Raw genomic sequence first — 20055 nt, forward strand, 5'->3', positions numbered from 1 at the left:
TGATATTAAAATTAGTCAAGGTTTTAATAACATGAGGCAACAAATTGTTTCAGCCAGAATCAATTATTCACAGAATGTAAATTAGCATAAAGTTTTAATAACACATGATAATGCGCTGATGACACCCCAGATTGGACGTGCTGGATGTGTGTGTTGTGATCTGATATTGGCTGAAAGCAGTAGCTGTTCACACTGATTTCACACTGTTCAGGTTTGAGTTGCGTGTCAAATTACCCTTTGTGTTTCCAGACTCTGCGTGAGCGGACTTTACTATTATGACGTCAAGCGATCATTAGCGCCCTCTTAGAAACGATTATTCCATTACATCTTTCAATATGAGCACCTCTGATCTGACTGGGAGAAGCCTTTTTAAGTGGGCGGCTTTTGAGGAGAAGCCAATTAAGTGTAGGGTTGTGAGAAAATTACTGTCCAGCGCTCGGGCTCAATCGTCTCTTGGTAGTGGCCGAATTGCTCGCTTTGTTTGATGTGTGGGACACACTGTCTCTGCTGTGGACCTCCGCTGCTTCTTGTCCCACCAATTACAGACATCGAAGACTAAGCACTCATGCTTTTGTCTGTACCCATGTATAAATTGCTTTTACAAACTGAGCGCTGCTGCAGGGCGTGAGTCCTTGTTCATTTGAGTCACTGCAATCGCATTCAATCAATCGTCACTTTGCCCATGATAGTGGAAACAAAGGGGCTGAACTTACCCAGAGCACCTCAGATCTCTGTCTGGTTTAAATTTAGCAGTGCACATGTCGTATCGGACACAGCGTGAGTGCATGGGCTGAGGCAAAGACATCGCTGTGTTATCTGAGGACAGATGTGTGTATGCGCGCGTGTGTGTGTGCGTGTGTAGGGGGGGTGGACAGAGGGTGAAATTGGAACTGACAACATCACTGACTTTCAGTGTGTTTCGCTTTATTGATTCCAATCAGTGCTCGACAAGAGACGCATGGTCTATATCAAAGCCTAAAGTAAAGTTAAGGAGGAGTGACACTCAAACTGACCACTGACTGTTCTCCTCTCTGAACTGTGACTAAAGGCACTTCTTAAAAATTGTTTTGTGCTTTTACTTTCAATAGTGCTAGTAAAACTTTATTTTTAAAATAGACAGTTATAGGACAGTTATAAACATTGTTAAAAATTAAAGGTCTCAACTAAGTATTAATTAACACTAGTTTAAACATTATTTAACATTACAAAATTTTAATGCTTAAGAATTGTGTAAATGAATTGAGACAGTTACAAAAATAATTATTAATAATATCTAAACTAGAGTAAAATAATAATTAGTTAAGATGTAGAATGATAAAAGATAAAATACAATATGTTGGTAAATATGCTAAATTCAGAAAATAAGTAAAAATTGTGTTTGCTTCTTGCATAGAGCCTGCATTGTTTTTGTTACATTTAATTTCAATAAATGTAGACAAAATGTGTAGACTGTATGTAAAGTTTAATGTGAACTGGTATAATTAGTATTAGATTATAGAAGTGTTTAATAGAAATGTTTAGTCCTGGGAATTTTAGAGACAGTGAAATTGCATAGTGAAGCAATTAGAATAACTTGTTCAATAAAAAATATATTTTTATAAAAAAAAAAGGTTATGTCTCATTGAATAGGAAACTGATTTCTGAGTTGCTTGTCAAAATACATAGACATGACGATTCTAGCCACTCACTGCTCTGTCCACTGTGGGTAGAAATGCATTCTGTAACATATATCTGGTACACACGTGACACTGCAGATTTAGATGCCGGTCAGTTTTCAGCCTCATTTACAAGATATCACCTCCCTACTTATACAGGTGTGTGTGTGTGCTCCCAAATTATCTCATGAGGTAATGCCACTTCATGATAAATGTACATACTGTCCCAAAACACTGTCCCATGACTCTTGGAATATCAATGCAATTTAAATGTAGGATTCTAAACAAAAACATAAAAACAAGAAACAATATAAAATAATATTAGTCAAAATAATGTATATATAAAAAAAAAGTTAAAACTTATTTTGGGTAAATGAATGTGTAATTTAAAATGATTACAGTGCATTATGCATCCTCTGGTTTCTATGAGGCACTTTTTTTCCGTTTTAGTCTTTTTTCATTCCTTTTCCTTAAATGACCAATGACCTTCACAAAAATAAACAGAGAAAAGTTTAAATTTAGCTTATAGCTGACTTAGTGTCTAATGTACACCTGCAGGTATGCGTCCCAATTAAGAGAGAGCAAGACAGGGTCACTTTTCCAGAAGAGTGACCTAGATTTTTTTTTTTTTCTTTTTTTTTTTAAAGATTTTATAGCCGTAGACTGTGGTTGGATCTGTTCGTGCACTGCAAAGACACTTATTCAGCAAAAATATAGTCTTTTCCACGTTTGTTTTTATAAAAACATTGGTTTCTCAGTTACGGCTGTTTATTCTCCTTTTTCAGCTGAAAGGAAGAAGCTTTAAATACGATTACATGTTCGACGTTTGTTCAGCTATTCCATCAGTCAGTGTGTGCTGTTTGAAGTGCAGCTGCATAAATTGCTTTAAAAGATAATTGCATTTGTATTGTGTAAATGTACACAGAAGGCAAATGAACAGCATTTGATCTGTTACTGTTTCGTTTATTTCCACACGGTTTCAGTCAGCGTGTGAATTCAATTTGTTCAGATCAATTTGCATGTCAACAAGAGCCTGGATTATAATTAGACTGGGCCGGGAAATGGAGTGTGTGTACACTGAGTGTATAAGGATAATTCTGTCTGCTTCTCTTTTTATCCTGATCCTTCATTCTCTTTGTTGAGGCGTGATCAACTTTTATTGAAATCATTAAACGTGTATTTATCGTTTGAAGAGACTACTAATAATACTGGTGTTATGATGAATTCATTTGTCTTTTTCTCCTTGAGCTCTCCTCTATGAATAACGTGTCCAGGAAACCCCAACAAAGGCCCGCGGAGGAGCCGAAATGTGTGGTGCAGATAGCAGCGCCATTTACAGAGCTATAAGCATCTTGGTTGTCATAGCTCTTTGAATGGTACTGCCATATGTACTGAACTACCACCAACATGGCCCTCAGTGATGAAGTGATTTTACTTCTGTGCTTTCTGGTATAAATATGGTATAAAGAGGATTTTATTTGCTCTGTGTTTGCATATGCATTGCTGTGTATAAGGTAAGTATTAGAAGCCACATTGGCAGCATAGTATGAACACCAAATGTTAACAGTTTGGATTTTTTTCAGGTTTCTTCAACTGTAAGTAACAAGTATAACTTAACAGTATGTTAAGTAAAGGGGGTCAGATTTTGGTTTACTAAGTGCACATAGAATACACAATATGCGCTATAAGGGTTAATACAGTGATTTCTTATGCCTGTATGCAACCTAAAAACCGTAAACGAAAACAACTGGATTTGCAGGATACTACGGGAACTGTAGTCTTGTTTGTCCCTCCACCCTTCTTCCTCTTTCTCTCCCTCGCATCGTTTTGTGTCAGTGCCCTGTGCAAAGTGAGTGAGCCAAACAGTTTTTACCTCTTTTTATTCTTTTTTTCACTGTTCTTACCTGTGTATGTGAATGACCAAAAGTCTTTCACAGATACTCTTATTTCAGCATAAGAAATCATGATGGATGGGACAAGGACAATTAGTCAATGCTTTTGGGTGTGTGAGCGTGAGTATTAAAAAAGTATTAAACATGCTAACGTTCACATGTTACATCTTAATTAAAACACACAACAGGCTGAATTCTCTCGGGAGGTAAACTGTCTGTTTGAATTAAATGAAAAGGAACCTGGGTTCGTCCTATGGATTTTAGTTTTGACTTTCATGGACCATTACACCCATTAAAATGGAAATATTCTGTAGTCTAATATGCATGTTGTACTATTCCTTAATTTTAAAGCCTACTGTTGTAAATCCTCTTTAAAATATTTTTTCACTGCTGGAAAATTGCAGTTTTGTTCGGTTGCCGCATTAGTTGCGCATTAAATATATACACCTGTGAAGAAGACATTTTAAATTAAGAGTGCTGTGTGTCAGGAAATCACAGGTTATGTCAAAAACAACACACTACTGGAATTTGTTTACTATTATGAATGTGTTACTGGTGCATAATTTTAATATATCATTTAATATGGCTGTATTATATTGTAAAATTACATGGCTATATATTTTTCTGTGATATATATTGCAGTATTAAGAAATGCAGGGATTTTTCTACAAGATTTCAGCAGAATTAATGATCAGTGATTATACATGTCATTATATTAATGATGTCCTCTGTGTATTGGGCAGATATAAAATCTTCTTTGGTAGCTATGTCATGAAAAGTGAAAACCCTGAAATAGATGGTATGTGAATATTACTTTTGTACATTTCACAAAATATTACAAATTCTGTGATGTAACAATTTTGCAAATGTTTTGAATACAGTGAAAACACAAAAAAGCTTGGTGTTTACTTAGACAAGAAGCCTAGAAAGGATGTGCTTCTTCAAAAACTTTTAAACTGTTTCAGTAGCCTTACTCAAAACCTTTACATTTGAAGTTGATAGAGTTGGAGTAAATTTAAGACTAGCTTTGTCTAGATATATATCTAAATATATATATTTTCTAAAGTCTAAAGTGAGGAACATCTGATGTTCAACACTGTTACCTGGAACATAAAACACAAGCTCACACTATCACAATAACAATGAACATACAGTTGTGCAGCTTGGTGAGTTTTGTAGCATGATATCAGTCTTGTGGCGTAGAATTCTCTGTCTATATGCTAAAGTTTACTCTTGTGCGTTCTGTGCAAACAAACGAGTGGCTGAGAGCGATGGATCAATAGAAGGAATTTCAGGATCACTCACAAGCAATCCTGAAGCAGTCTAAAGAGGCCTGAAGTGTCTGAGGTTGAAAGGAGAAGTGAACATTGTAAAAACACTTCAGCTTCGGCAGACTGCATTGAAATGTGATAGGTCAGGCCGAGTAGCATGGCCTTGAAATTTACTGGAGTGTGTATCAGCGTTATTTCTTTTTATCAGCCTGTAAAGCGGGACCTGAGAGCTGGGTCTGTTATTAGCTACATTACGTTATGGAAGAGCAGTCGTTGCGTAACAAGCCTGGTGCACTTAGTTACTACTATATTCGAGTGTCTGAGCAGTTCCTTAACTTTTCTTTTTGGACTTTATGACTTTGAGACTTTGGCATTAACTTTTAAGTACTTTTATTTATTGATTGTCGATTTTATAAAAAAACTGCTGTGTCTTTTCCCTAGCCATTACCTTACTAATAAATGTAATTTGTCCTTATTAGCTCAGTGGCGGTGATCGTAGCATTTGGCATCTTCTCAAAAAAGCAAGAGCCAGTGACATTACTATGGATGCTCCTCTCAAAGACACGGCTTGAGAGTCTTTAGTCTTTATTTCAGTGAAAGAACAGAGCTTTCCTCTGCCTCGACACTTGCTTCAGAGGACAGATGTGCTGTATCAGCTTTTTTGAAACACAAAAATGTTTATGCTAAGAGAAGCCTGTGCTCTCACCATTTTATAGTATGTGGTTGTGCACTCTGTCATTGGTATATGTGCACGTTTCTACACTACTCTCACTCACGCTGTCCATTGAATCTACAAGCTGTGGTCCCGCAAGGACATGTGTTTAAAATGATCCACTCGTGGTCGACTCCACCACTCACCCAAATGAAAAGCAAGCCCTTAGAACAACTAATCAATATAGCATTAGTGCTACTATATGAAACACACCATTTGAATAATTGTTCTGGTTATTAAAGTGCTCCTCTCTGCTCTCCTCTTTCGTGCAGTGTGGTAAAAAGCGTGATGATACTTTATTACTAAGTGTGTTTAGCTGCAGTGTTGTGAGGGGTGTGTATAGCCGGAGGATTTAGAAGATTTAAGCAACAGTTTGTTCAGTCCATATTGAGGCATATGTTTGTGTATGGTTCCTCCAGTGGCATAATGAAAAATAAGCTGTATTGTTATACTCCTTGCATATGGTATGAGTTCAGCAAATGCCAGTAAAATGTTGTGTTATTAATTGTTAGGAAGGAATATGCCATTTAAGCCGCAATAATTGGATTGTTTAAATTCAAAGATGCTTGTACCAAAACATGTCTTGTGTGAAAAGCTTTTGAAAATCCAGAGTTAACTGAATAAAAATGTAAAAGAAAATGAATTAAACTCAAGATATGAGTAGAACATTTGTTTAGTTTCAAATTTACAAATGAACTCTGCCTATATACTGTACCCCTATGGTAGAGAAACGAGGGCTGCTGCCAAAAAGAATCAAGACCTGGCTTTTATGGCACATGGGAGCATATTTTAAAAGAGTCCAAATCGCTGCATTTTGAGTAAAAGGAAAGTCGATGGCAGGTATTCAAGTGCGATCGCTCCTGCTTTTGCTCTGTAAAAATACCTCCATGTGTCATGAAAATGAGCCTGCAGCTCAGTGGTCCAAGAAAAGCAGCAGGACTAAGTACAGAAAACCTGGTGCCCCGCTGGTTAAGTGTGTTCCTGCCTCTTATGGAAGTGACCGCATGCTTACAAATGTGTGGACAAGAGGAGAGACATTTATTTTATACTGTCAGATATTTGTTTTGTACCATGAGTGGAGGTCTGCGCAATGCAGCTTTTATTTGGGCTTCAGAAATGGAGCTGTGGTGTTTTAGATCCATTAGCAGCTTTCTAGCATCACTCTGTGAATGGCATCTCCTTCCATTTTCTGTGGACTCTGCTTATTTATCAAAATTAGCACAGATATGAAATGTTGTCAGAATGTGAGAGGGTTACAATATGTAAAAGAACGACATAAAAGCACTGGCGATTTATTTTCATCTAGGTGTCAAATCATTATATTATTCTTGCAAAGTAAGTTCTCTCTTAAACCAAGAGCTAAGATTACTTTCCAAATTTGAACACCAGCCCTCATATGTTGCCTTATGCATTATAAACGCAGAAGAGGCAGTGAGAAGGTATTCTCAGGTAAACACCAGCTGCTGGACCCTCAGCTCAGCTGCTCTGGTGCCAGTAAGACGAGGAGAGGATGTGTTTGCAGCTATTTTTCTTATTTATGCAGCAGTGATGTTATATTTTCTAAAGCAGTAGACATAGGCTTATGCAGTTTTGTGTGAGTTTTACTCCTTAAACAGTGTAAACAAAATGAATCTGAATTCTTTAGTACTGAAAAGTGTTTTTTTTTTGTTTCTTAATGGTAGTGAAACCCTATTTGTTGCTAGGAGTATTGGAAAATCTGAAATCCAGGGTATTGTGTCTTTTTTTTAATGAATGATGGAATCCATTCTGCCTCAACATCCTGGGACTGGTCTGAAACCATCCAAAAAAGCTTTTTGTATCTGCAAAATAACCAAACCAGGGTTTAGTTCATCCATGATTCAGTTGAGATCACCTTTTTTGGTCAAAAAAGTTTTCATGATAAACATATTGAAAGAGCTGTGAAAACATTGTGACAGAAAACTAAAATTTTAGTACCCACATGCAGGAACAGGTGGAGCTCTTCATACTTCAGACTGTGCTTACGTGACACATAACGAGGCTGGAGGCAGAGTGAGGTGGAGGTCCACAGTGACTAAAACACACACACCAAACTACTTTCTAGCCTGGAAAAATTAGTGCAGCCGAACTAATTGATGAAAACCTTTGAGGAGATTAAACTAATGTATTAAACCTCACATGAATATTGGTATATTCAATAGCACATGTTTTTTGTGCATTATTACTCCAAAGAACACTTTTTGGCATGGCTTGTCTCTGCTTGGGTTTGACGGTGTGGTACACTGTGTACAAGTCTGCTTATCAGGAAACATTTATCAGCTCTCTGCCATGTGTTGGGCTATTTTTGGCATGTTGAGGGGAAAGAAGGAAAAGCCCCTCACTGCTGCTGCTGCTGCTGCTGCCCATGTACTATCCTATGCCTTTGGCCATGGGGCAAGCTAGTAAACATTTATTACAAGATTTCGGTCAGGTTTATGCTGTGGAAAAATGAATCAAACATGCACCTAAACAGACTTCGCTCTTTTCCGGCTCGCAGTTTCTCTCCTCTGATCATTTCGCACGTAGACACAGATGTCCGTGTCGACAAGGATGTGCACTTCCAGTGAAGAGTGTGCCTCTTAGGTAAACACTGGCACTCGTCTTTCCTCTAAGGGCCTCTTTGTACTTTTCCTCTCGTTTTTCGCTCTCCTTCTCTCTATCTCTCCAGCTATTTCTCTCCTAACATCCCCTCATTCTGTTCCAAATCTGCTCTTCATTTTGCACTGTAAAACAGTCAGGTCATGAGTGCTCCACTTCGGCTGTCACTCAGCTCATAAGCAATCAAGCCTTCTATCTTTGAACATGTGTGTGTGTGTCTGAAACCTCATCCGGTGCTGGTTAAGAGTCGTTGGAAAGGTACACACACATGGGTCCATGGAACATTGCCAAGTGGTTCCATACCGAACCGTGACGGTATGGGTGTCATGCAGTTGCACAGAGTATACATATGTGTTAATAGGCTTTCCAACTAGAAACATTAGAAGTTGTAAGATATTGCATTGGTATGATATTGTGGGAACTGTAGTGGTTTAGGAGTTTCTCTTTTTCCCTCTCTCTCTTGTCTCTCTCTATGTTGCTGCCATATACTTTTTATCTCTTTTTATTCTTTATCTCTTACTGTTCTCACCTTTTGTATTAAGCAACAAAAGCATTAGTGAGGTCCAAAAGTTGGATAATCACCTCCTTCACAACCACCTCATCCCAACTCTTCACAAAAGTATTGGCATCAAAGCTTACACAGTACATTGATATTCTTTAGGGCTAAATATCACTATTGATTTAAAGAATCGATTTAATTCAAATTGACAAGCTCCCAATTTAATTCGATTTTTGATTTAATTCAATAACAATTCATTTATGGATATTTCAGTTACAACTGCAGGTTTTGTATAGATATGAAAGAGATTTTCAGAGAACTAATATTGTATATGCACAATAAACACCATTATTACCATGAAAAATGTTTGTGTTTACATTAATGTTTTTTCTATTATTATATAATTTGTCCATAGCACAATAAAAGAGTAGATGTAATGTAAACATACTGCTGGCTGTGATTTTCACACACTTCCACACATCTTTATTTTCAGAAAAGAATTTTTGATTGATTTATTTTACTCTGAATGTAACTGCTTCTGCATTTAAGGTAGAACAGAAAATTCGCTAATTGAGTGTGACCTAAATTGATTAAAAATGAGACACCTCTTGTTTAACTAGGCTTTAGTAACATTAAGTTTAAAAGTAAAACTTTAGCTAACATTAACTTCTCTAAAACTACAACATGATGGATAACCTTTACACATGAAAAAATAAGATAATTTTAAAGATTGATTTTTTAAATGAACCGAGATCGAATCATTTTTAATATTTTTCAAACATACCTTTTTTTGCAAATGAACTCTATTTATATAGGGTTTTTGACACATTTGCTGTAAGCTACACTTGATATTGTAATATATGACAGTATAATCACAATAATAGTATTTTGTCTGTATGTGAATAGGATAATGATGCTTCAGACTCCAGTCTTCCTGGCACTGTCTTGTGCCCTGATGCGAACTGGAACCTGTCTACATAGATGAGCTGTAATAGATTGCCTACTCCCTCCTCCCACTAAGTTAGCCTGAAATTGCAGATGGTATCATACTGTGGAGTAAGTTATCTTGGTTTTCTTGTCTTGGCTAATCCCAGCTCTCCACAGCAGGAGAGAATTTTCTCTCCGTTTCTCCAGCTTAGATTGCATTTCTTCTCTCTCTGAAATCAGAGAGCTAGTGTCGCAAAACTACAAGGCAATCTTGAGGATAGATAAGAAAACTTTATAAAGCAGATTTAGGGCCACTTTGCTTTTTTACAGACCACACAGTGTTGTTTTTCCTTTTGCTGCTTTATGTTTTCAGAGCAGGTTCTGTAATGCATCTCACTTGGAGCAGTAACTTTACTCAAAAATGACTGACTCTATAAAGCTTTGACATTTGTGGGTATAGTTAAGTGGATTTATGTTTCTATTTCTTCAAACCATCATCAGTAAGGTAAAATATAAGTGTCTGCTTTCAATATCTATGTCTGTAAAAACGTCTGGAAGACCCAGATGTCTATTCTCCGTTTTTTTTTTAGGTCTAGTTAGAGCTGTGTCGTGGTTATTTAGCTTTTTTGTTCCACTACTGGACTTGTTTTGGCATGGGATGAAGAATTTGGCAACAAAACTTAAATCCCAGACGAAAAGAGGGGCATCATAAACTGTCACATAAAAAACTTTTTTCGGCACTGCACATGTACTACACATCATGTGTACTCAAGGGCTGGGCTTCAAGCTGAGTTCATATTCAGTTTGATGGAGCATGTTAAAGTTTCAGTACGTACTGTTCACACGGCTTAGTCTGTACACACCGCAACTGGAAAATAACACACCAATACAGCCTGTTATTGGATTTATAATTTTTGTCATGAATTTGCAGCACAGATCTACATGCAATTTAGTCTGTGTTATCTGTTCACATTTATGTGTTAAGTATATAATTCCTGTAAAAACTGTATCTCCAAAACAGCAGCAATTCATGAGAGGGTAAAACCTTTTTAACATCCAGTGGAAGTCAAAGTAAAAAGATTTTATTTCAGATCCTTTTGCAGAATTTGTTTTGTTCCATTCATCTTGAAATTGTACAAGACACCCGCAATATGTGGTAGATTAGACATGCCAAAAGTGATGGGATAGCAGTATGTAAACTGATCAGGAAGCATTACCTCAGGGGACAGCTTTAGGAACACCCACATTATTTAAACTGGTAAGAGGTAAGATTTGGGAATTAATAGAACATTTATTAAAAGCAACATTTAGATCTATTCAACATAATCTTGCGCAAGAATTGTAATAAGCAGAATAAACGTCTGTTTAGAATTTCTTTTTAACTCTGTTAAACTTTTTCCCACTATATGCCTTGGGCATTTTGTACCGAAGAAAAATACAGTGTACAATTGTCATTAGTATATATGGTGATTTATCTTAATAAGTGGTATATCATGACAGATTTGAGGTCATATCAGTCAGCACTATAGTGAGGTGTTATCTTGTGAGTGAAGTTGAATGCTGGTCAGTGTGCCCATGCCAATAAACAGTGAATTATTGGTATTTAAGCAAGTTTGTAAGGGTTTGATCTTTTTTTTGTGGATATTATGTTCCTATTGTTGCTATTGTTAATTTGGTTATTTGAAATAGGATTCTTAAATTTTGTAAGATTTCAGAAAGGACAATTCCATTTTACCCAATTCCATTTTTATTTTGAGTTGTAGGAATCACAGAGCTGGGTGAGGCTGAAAAAATGTTATTCATTACATTTACATTTACATTACATGTATGGCATTAGTCTGACGCTCATATCCAGAGCGACTTACAAGGTTATTCCTATTACAGTTTTGGGCCAATGTAGTATTAGGAGTCTAGCCGAAGGACTCTTATTAATGTAGCACAGCATTCAGTCACCCAGACCAGGAATTGAACCCCAGTCTCTCACGTGATGTGTTAGCTCACTGGCAGCTTTTTGGACATATTTTAGAACATGCAAACCAGCAGGAGGTGCTCATCTCTAATGGAAGCCTTTTAGTGTTCAGACTTCGTTTTCTTCGTCTTCTGTTTTTAATGTTCTCGAAATAAAAATAAATGTTAGCGAAACTCCACATTTAAAAAAATGAACAGTACATAAAATATATATTTGTTTGTGTTGTGGAAACCCAAAATAGCTGGTTGTTTCTAGCAAGGCAAATGTGTAGAAAGCTGTTCCCATCGTTTCATAGTGAGGGAAGTCCCCCAACCCTAGAGAGGTCTGGTCTGGGCTGTGTTGCACTACAGATGGTCTGCCATGGACTGTTGGAACAGTAACTAGCGGACTTGAAAAGAGTGACCGGACTTTAATGATGTCAGTGGAGCGGAAGTGAAAACAAACACACAGCACTCTCTCTTTTTCTTTCCCTCTTTCTCCCCCATCTTTCTCTCTCTCTCTCCGTCTCCTTTTTTCTGTATCTCTCTTTCTCTTTATCCCTCACTCAGTCTTTATCTCTCTCTCTTTTTATGCAGGCTCCACTGTGAGATTTAGATGCTCGCAGCAGCAGCACACACAGCCCACAGAAGCAGTGACAGCATAATGCTGACCCCATGTATAGATCTGCCACAGAGGCTCCTAGACGTTTTCTTTTAAAGAGTGATGTTTTAATTAAAATCAGAGCAGCACATACTGTTTCTCCGCACGACTCAAATGTTTATGCATGTATTTGGCAATGGTGCACCAAAAGGCCTGTCTAATCTGTTACTGGTGTGTGCATGGGTGTGTTGTGTGCCTGATTAAAGCAGTGCTTCAGTAAAAATAAATTGTAGGAGCAAAAATAAAAAATGAAACCAGAAAAAATATCTATTTATAAAGTAGATAAAGTAGGCCTTAACTGGAAAAATGAGTAATCTAGCATGTTTACAGCCGTTCAGGATTGTGTTGGTAAATTTGACATTTGACGTGACATTCATTTGTAAAAGACTGCGGAATAGCTTTTTCCCAGCCGACGCTTTTTTTATTGTGTAGATCAGGACCTCCACAAACAGTACATTGTTGAGTAAGAGAGCAGCAATGTGGCAGCAATTCTCCTTTCTGCTTCACTGAATTGCTGTAGCACGGTTCCTTTCTGTATCCCGGAACATTAGCGACTTTTGAGGGGGTGAAGGGTTTCAAGGTAAATTTCATGCCCAATTTCTCAGCAGGAATTGCCTTCGCTTTGCTTGTTTATCAAAAGGCTTCGTAATGATTTTTGGGGGGGTAGAAGACCATTGCCAGAGATAGAGGTAATAGGCCATTGTTTAGGCGTCATATCCAGGCTTCAGCCCTGAGAAGAACTCCAACTGTGCTGCACACAGCTCTTACTGTATATAGAATCCCATTATAAATTCTTACCACAGACTTTATATCCTGCCTGTTTCAGCTCATGTAAAAGGGTTATCATCATGCCCAAGGTATTGAAATCTGGAAATCGCCTTCAGGTTGCTAGGAGGTTGCTAGGAGCTATATTGATTCATTTCCATTTCAATAATTAGTCCATTACCAGCTGAGGAATGTCCTTTTTCTGTCTGACTCAAGGTTAAAGGAATCATTGATGGGTCAGAAATTTGCAACAGAAAGGAGTTCCAATATTAGGCAATAAAAGGATTTTTTGTACATTAAAAAGATATTGTAATATTTTACTTCAGCTCAGCAGATCTGTCTGGCTCTGTTAGCTTTATTACGGTCTGCATACAATTCATATTCAGTGTAATACTGCATAATGGTATGCAATATCTTTGAAGCATCAATGAAACACTTTGGAAATGAGACTGGCTTCACTTTTAGAGATTTATTTGTCTGTAGATCAGCTTTATCATGGTATCAGTATGCATGCCTGGTTTCTCAGAATGCATTTGCTGTATCGCTGCCAGCATGCAAATTGCACACAGTTTTATAAACATAATATCCCTGGAAGCAAGGATGAAATCTTATGCTGTTTCTGTTTCACAAATTCTTTCCTTTGCTTAAGGACGGGAAATAACTTTTTTTATTGTTTGCATTCACAGAAATGAAAATGGTAATATCTTCTTTTGTGTTATCTTTACTGCAATAGTGCGGGTCCTTGGAAGCACTGAAGAAAGACTATTGAAATTACCCCCATTAATGAATATACAGAGGAAATTAGTGGATATTGTGTTTCTTTTGAAAATGAAATGTGACTTTTTTCATAAGAACATGCTTTGCCATCAAGCCGCCGGCATTCAGAGGAAGCAAAATTGGCCCTGCTCCCTCTGGGTGGGTAGATGGCACTGACTCCCCGCATCACTCCAATAGTGATGTCCACAGCACAGGGCGTCTGTGAGCTGATGTACCGGAACTGAGTCGCTGCGCTTTCCTCCGAGCGCGCTGTGATGCTGCTCGGCAATGCTGCATCAGCAGAAGCTCGAAAAGAAGCGGTGGCTGACTCCACATGTATCGGAAGAAGCATGTGTTAGTCATCACCCTCCTGGTGTGGGGCATCACTAGTGATAGGGGGAGTCCTAATGAGTGGGTTGGTTATTTGGCAGTGTAAATTGGGGAGAAAATGGGAAAAATTAGAAATAAAATTTTAAATAAATTAAAATAAAAAAAAGGCTCTGCCCTAACAAACTCACAAACACCAAACATGTCCGCTTCACTGGAGCTTCATAAATGAACAGACATGGACATTTGAATGAATGTTACCAGATGGTTAAATTAACTATATTACAAAGAAGATTCCTTTATTTTTTAAAGGTGGTGGTTACACAGTGTTCCACAACATTCCAGTCTTTTTGTTTTGTGCGTGAAATCTAGTCAGATAGACTCTAAAACCTGTTGGAATGTTCGATTAGCTTAGCTAGGTACTTTAAGATCAATGTCCAAAACAGTAGCCTATTTTAGACAGTATTCACTTTTAATGCGATACGACCATACACCAATAGATTACAAATTTTCACTTTGAGGACCATAAAGAATCTAATCTGATCTAATCTAATTAGATACGAAATGGCTGGAAATTAAAACACAAAAGAGGAGTAAGCAGAGTAGCAGAGTAAGGTGGATATTAACTGATAATTCATCTGATTCGAAGAATATGTGATGCTAAACGCAGTCAACTGATGTGTTTTTGTCTCTTTTTACTTCACAGGTACTCGGTTCTTCACAACGGAAACCATACCGAACAGGAGAAACTGTCAGTGCAGAATGACACAGAGTCACAGGAATCCTGCTTCTGACACCGGCTTCCACTTCATCAGGACCAATACTGGAAGGTGCCACCCCACCGCATCCCGCAAGACCTGCAACATGTACTAAAGCAGGGCAGTGTAGGAACAAATATAAGTGCGAGGTGGACTGAGACATTTGATCCAAACTCTGAAAGTGAACAATGTTGCCAAAGGTATTTGATTTTTATTTTTGGATGTAATTATTTCTCATGTAAAAGAGTGGTGGTACAGCAAAACGGTATGTTTTTGATTCCCTCTTTCTCCTCTGCTTTTTTTATTTTGTGATTATTTGGCTAGTACCAAAACATCATGTATCAAGCGTTTATTTGTGAGGAAGGAGGTTTAGTTGAATTTGCAGACAGGATGACAGTTCTGCTCCAGAGAAGATACACGGCTAAACAGGCACTGTGCTAAATTGGATTTTATGGGTTTTGTATGGAGACACAGAAAAATGTTCTTTATTTTTCTTTCTTTCTTTAACAAAAGAACATAATATTTAGCAGCAGCATCAAACAGAACTTTCCACTCTAGTACGCAGATGTGACATCTGTGGTCATAGGTGCCTTTTGATAGAGTCCATTCCATGAGAAAGGAGGAGACTAAATAATGGAAAAGGAGTAGAGGCTTCTGAAACATTTATTTTGTTATTGTAAGGTCAAAACAAGCTCTCACAGTTTGCCATCACTAATTCTATGTTTTTTAAGTTATTTGCATTGCTACATTCCATGACTTCACTTCTTCAAAATACGAGCGTGAACTAATGACCACAATTGTCACAGATGCAACAGTCAGCTGCTATAGGCTGAATGTTTCAGCTTGTTTCTGTCTGAGAGCTTTTTTACTGTGTCAATCTGCTGGGGAAGCTGATTACATTCAGAATATTGACCACGCTCACTCGGTCACGCATGGCTCTGCATTGCATACCTCACCAGAGAGCTATTTTAACAATGAGTTCCATCTAAAGCATCTCGCTGGGTTTAATCCACTGCAGTAAACACTCCTGTAAGCTCTTGAGTGCCATAGATTAATTTGCTTCTGCTCCTGCAGGATGCCTGTTCTAAGTAACAGCTGCAGGGAGTCTGACCAGTGCCACCAGAGTGTGCTTCCCAGCGTATCCAGCGTTTATGATGCCACAAAACAAACCCATATACAGCTGCTCCAAACCTTGAGAAGGTCTTGATAAAATTCATAGAGCTCCAATCACAGTGTTCGTATTATTTACCTATTTTTTTTAGCTCAAGCAGAAGGGCAGAACGGAAACTGTCACAAAGCAACACTTTCTAACTGCTGTTCTCTAGCAGTTAATGATGGTACTGAAAGCCTCATTATCTCATTCGTTCCTCTAGCACACCAGCTTGGCCAAACCCTGATTTCTGATTCCTGACCTTCCTAAACACAGCAGCCTACGTACCAGAGGCGTTCTCAGCCTTCAACTGTGCCTCTCCGTCAAGCAACACATAGTGTTCCCTTTTCAAATGGATCGTTTTGAGTTTATTTAAAGAATGTAAGAATGTAAATATCAAAAGATACGAAACTAAAACCTTTTCAGCGTCAGCTAATTTCAGCAGAGGAAATATTTTCAATTTATTGAAATATGACAGGGAACTATTGACACAGTGTTGTCAGAGCATTATATACGGTAGAATATCAAACCAATAGGAATTAGCATTATCCTCATGCTTTTTTGTTTATTTCTAAATGATGACCTCTTCTGCAATTAAAGCACTTACAGCACTTTTATAATATATTGATTATAGTTTTCATAGATCAAACAGTATTCTGTTTGCCAATATTTTATCAAAGACCAAACTTGCGATAGAAGAATTTGAAAAGTGATGAATGAAGAAAACTCTTGACTCGTGATTGGTTTCCTTAATGTGATTATAACTGTGTGAAAAATGTGTTGAAGTGTTACACGTGGTGGTGTGTTGGCTTGACAGAGCAAACAAAAAAATATAAAAAAAAACAAAAGTAAAAGAAAAGAACAAAGAGAGCAGAACGTTTCACGAGTTTCACAGCTAAACACCTATTGTGCGCCGCTCTGACTTCTCCATAATGGTTTTGCTCCTTCTCGTCTTCACATCTGACACCAACAAAGCTAGAACACTGAAAAAACACTCATGGGTGGAGAAGAAAATGTCTAATTTGGGATTGTAAAAATGTTTTACCAGCTGATCTTTCTATGCTAAAGGTCAGAGCTAAGCATCTATGTCTGTTCTGAATTTATTGTAAATAGGAGTATTTTTTTACGCGAGGAATCTGATGATGGTCCGTGCGATCCTTTATATATGCTTCGGTCAGAGGCAATGCATTATTCTTCCAGCTTAGTATAACAGTAAAAGTCAACAATGGATTGCACAGTGTCATACAGAGCAATGTCCTGCAGAGCTGTTCGATGGGCTTTTCATTTTACAACGTTCACAACAACACGTACATTGGCCGTGCCTTCACAACCAACTTGAACTTGTGCAGGTTTTCAATTTATAAACACTCTAGAAGATGCTGCCTCAGCTGAAGTCAACAAAATTCCAGCCCGTAACTTGATTTGGGTAAAAAATTAAGAACACACATCAAAGGGAGGTCATAGCAATTTGCACTTGGCTCGTAAACTAAGCAAGCATTATAAACAAGCATTGCTTAGTTTAGTTGACGCATCACATCATGCCAAAACCCTTGGAAATGTAAAATAATATCAAAAGCACTTAAAACGATGAAATGACCTCGATTCAGGGCACGCAAGATCTGTTTACCTGGGGCAACGGCAACCTCGAAATTACCCAGGCGTGCTTGCCAACTGGGTATTATGGCATATTTTAGAGGAATGATAATTATGAGCAGCCAGCCTGGAGAGTTATTTTTGATACTCCCAGTCCACACTGACACTTCCAGCTTTCAATTATGTAGCACCCTTTGACCACAAGTCACTGAGCACTCAGCAGTTTCGGTAGCGGAAGCAATCAAGAATGAAATCGCTCGCATAATTTCACTAGTGTCAGTCTGGAGGCTGTTTAAGCAGTGATGGAGTTTTGGGAGGAGGACGTGTCTGACTCTCAGTGTTCTGGGCACGAGCAGGAGGTTTGTGGGGTTCGTTATTGTGGTTATTGGATATCTCAGGGCCCAGATTTCAAAGCAAGGATGAATTCTGCTCTCAGCCTACAATGATGAGTGCTGGAGTTCATGAGGCATATTGACCCTCGGTGGAACCCTGGTGTTTACTTAAACCTAGCCCTTAAGAAGGCAGTTGTTTTTATCTTTTCTTTGTATTAACATTTATTAACATTTATTAACGTTTTAATGTAAAATTTTCCCCATTGTGTTGGTGTCAAGCAGTGATGATACAACTGTAAGCGCAACAGAATTGTCTTTAAATCAAATGATACAACTTCAAATCAGAAAAGGTTGGGACAGCATGGAAAATGCTAATAAAATGAACGCAGATGGTATGAACCCAAGATATATTTTGGTCAACAGAATTTATATTTTACATTTATTACTATATCAAATAATTCCTGCATTTAAAAAGAAAAAATGACATCTCAAGATAACAGTTTTTCAAGAAAAAAGTTTGAGACAATTAATAAAATGCTTAAAACAATGTTGATTGGAATAAATTTGCATGTATTTTCCTCTACATTGCATGATATCATTAAACAAATCAAGCATATAGGAGGAGTTTTAGTCTGAGAAAGGTACATGTATTCAACAATATCTTATGAACCCATGTGGGCCAGTGGTTATTTTGGCAAAACTTTTGGCAGGCGCTACAATACATTCACAGAGTTACATTCACAAATACCACTTAAAAATTGTTTATGTCCAGAACTATAGGCTCAGAGTTACCTGGATAAAAACGTGTGTTGTGGTCAGACAAATCAGTGTCCTAGTATATATATTTTTTGAAGAGATGGATGCCGAGTGCTCCAGACCAAAGATGAAAAGGACAATCCAGAGGCAGCATTAATGCATAAAAAGTACTACGAGATCTTAAAGCAACATATGCTGCCCTCAAGGTGTTAGCAGTTGGAGGAATTAACCCCATGAAATACTGCATTGTTTGCTAACGTCTATACCAAAAAAGTGAATAGGAATTGCAACAATTAAACAGTTTACAAAAGTTTATTCTCCCTCAAAACAATTCTTCTCGGAAATGCAGAAATGGATATTAACAAATAAAATGGATTTGTGCAGACAAAACATTAAATATCATGGGTTTGTACTGTCTGGAATAAAACAGGAGTCAATATAAATCAAATAAATATGTGAAACACACCTTTGTTACATTTTCCATTTTGTCTCATTTTTCTTCTCTTAAATTTGGGGTCATAATAAAATCCCTCCTGATCTACTAATCAACGCCAAATGGAGCATTTTGAATCTGCACTTTCAACAGAATGTCACTGCCTGGTCCATTGAGCTGGTTAAAAATAATTCATCTTGAATTAGACTATGCTTTTATTGCCAGCTAGTCAGCAATGAGAGTTTGATGAGTTGTTTACATGATTGTGCTTCATAGTTCTCTGATTCCTCTTATCTGACTGGTAATGATGTACTGCGTCAAAAAGAGAGTTTAAAAGCTGAGGCATGAGTATTGTTCGGATAGGCCTCCAATATACCTCCCCCAATTGCCCCCAAAGGTTCCCTCCCACTCACAGACACACACACACACACGTACACAAAAACACACAGACACTAACACAAAAAATAACAGACAAACACCACTGTGTAACACCTCAAAGCCCTGAAGGCAGAAGTTCTCAGCATGAATGTGTTGTAAATCTCCCCTCAAGTTGTAGAAGAACTTTTGTAAACTCAGTATTTATTTTGGTGGATTTAAAGATTGATATTTTCATGTAAGGCTTCTCTTGCAGGGAGCTGTGTGTATTACTTTTTCTGTTGCTATGTGACAGCTCTAATAAATGATAATTAAAGATAATGGGATATAATGATCTTTTGTGTGTTGCGTGCATAATTTTACATCATTTGACAACTGGGAGCCTGAGATGACAAAAGAAAAATGCTTTGAGATGTACAAATCATTTCAGCACTTTACTGTGAATTTAACTCCACTAAAGAAGAACAAAATTATCAGTTCAATCAAGACAACTTTTCAATGCAGGTTATATAAACACATAATAAGCATAACATTATGACCAGCTTGTTTCTGCACTGAATATCCATGTTTCATTTTTTAAGCTTCTCTGGTCATATAGGAGCAATTCTGTAAGTACAGACTCTGTAGTCC

General features: G+C 37.6%; 1 protein-coding gene across 4 annotated transcripts in view; it reads left to right on the forward strand.

Moving 5' to 3' along the window:
- htr4 (5-hydroxytryptamine receptor 4) overlaps nt 1-19759 on the forward strand; it is a 107538-nt gene extending 87779 nt beyond the window's left edge. For all 4 annotated transcript variants that reach the window (XM_022684060.2, XM_022684062.2, XM_022684059.2 and 1 more), the window contains one exon: nt 14735-19759. Coding sequence is in view for 3 of the 4 variants with exons in the window: in XM_022684062.2 (XP_022539783.1) it covers nt 14735-14822 (88 nt within the window). In the remaining variant the exon portion in view is untranslated. The remainder of the gene's footprint in view (nt 1-14734) is intronic.
- Nucleotides 19760-20055: the final 296 nt, after the last annotated feature.

This window comes from Astyanax mexicanus, chromosome 10 (assembly GCF_023375975.1).
Source record: "Astyanax mexicanus isolate ESR-SI-001 chromosome 10, AstMex3_surface, whole genome shotgun sequence".
In the NCBI taxonomy this organism is placed as follows: domain Eukaryota; kingdom Metazoa; phylum Chordata; class Actinopteri; order Characiformes; family Acestrorhamphidae; genus Astyanax; species Astyanax mexicanus.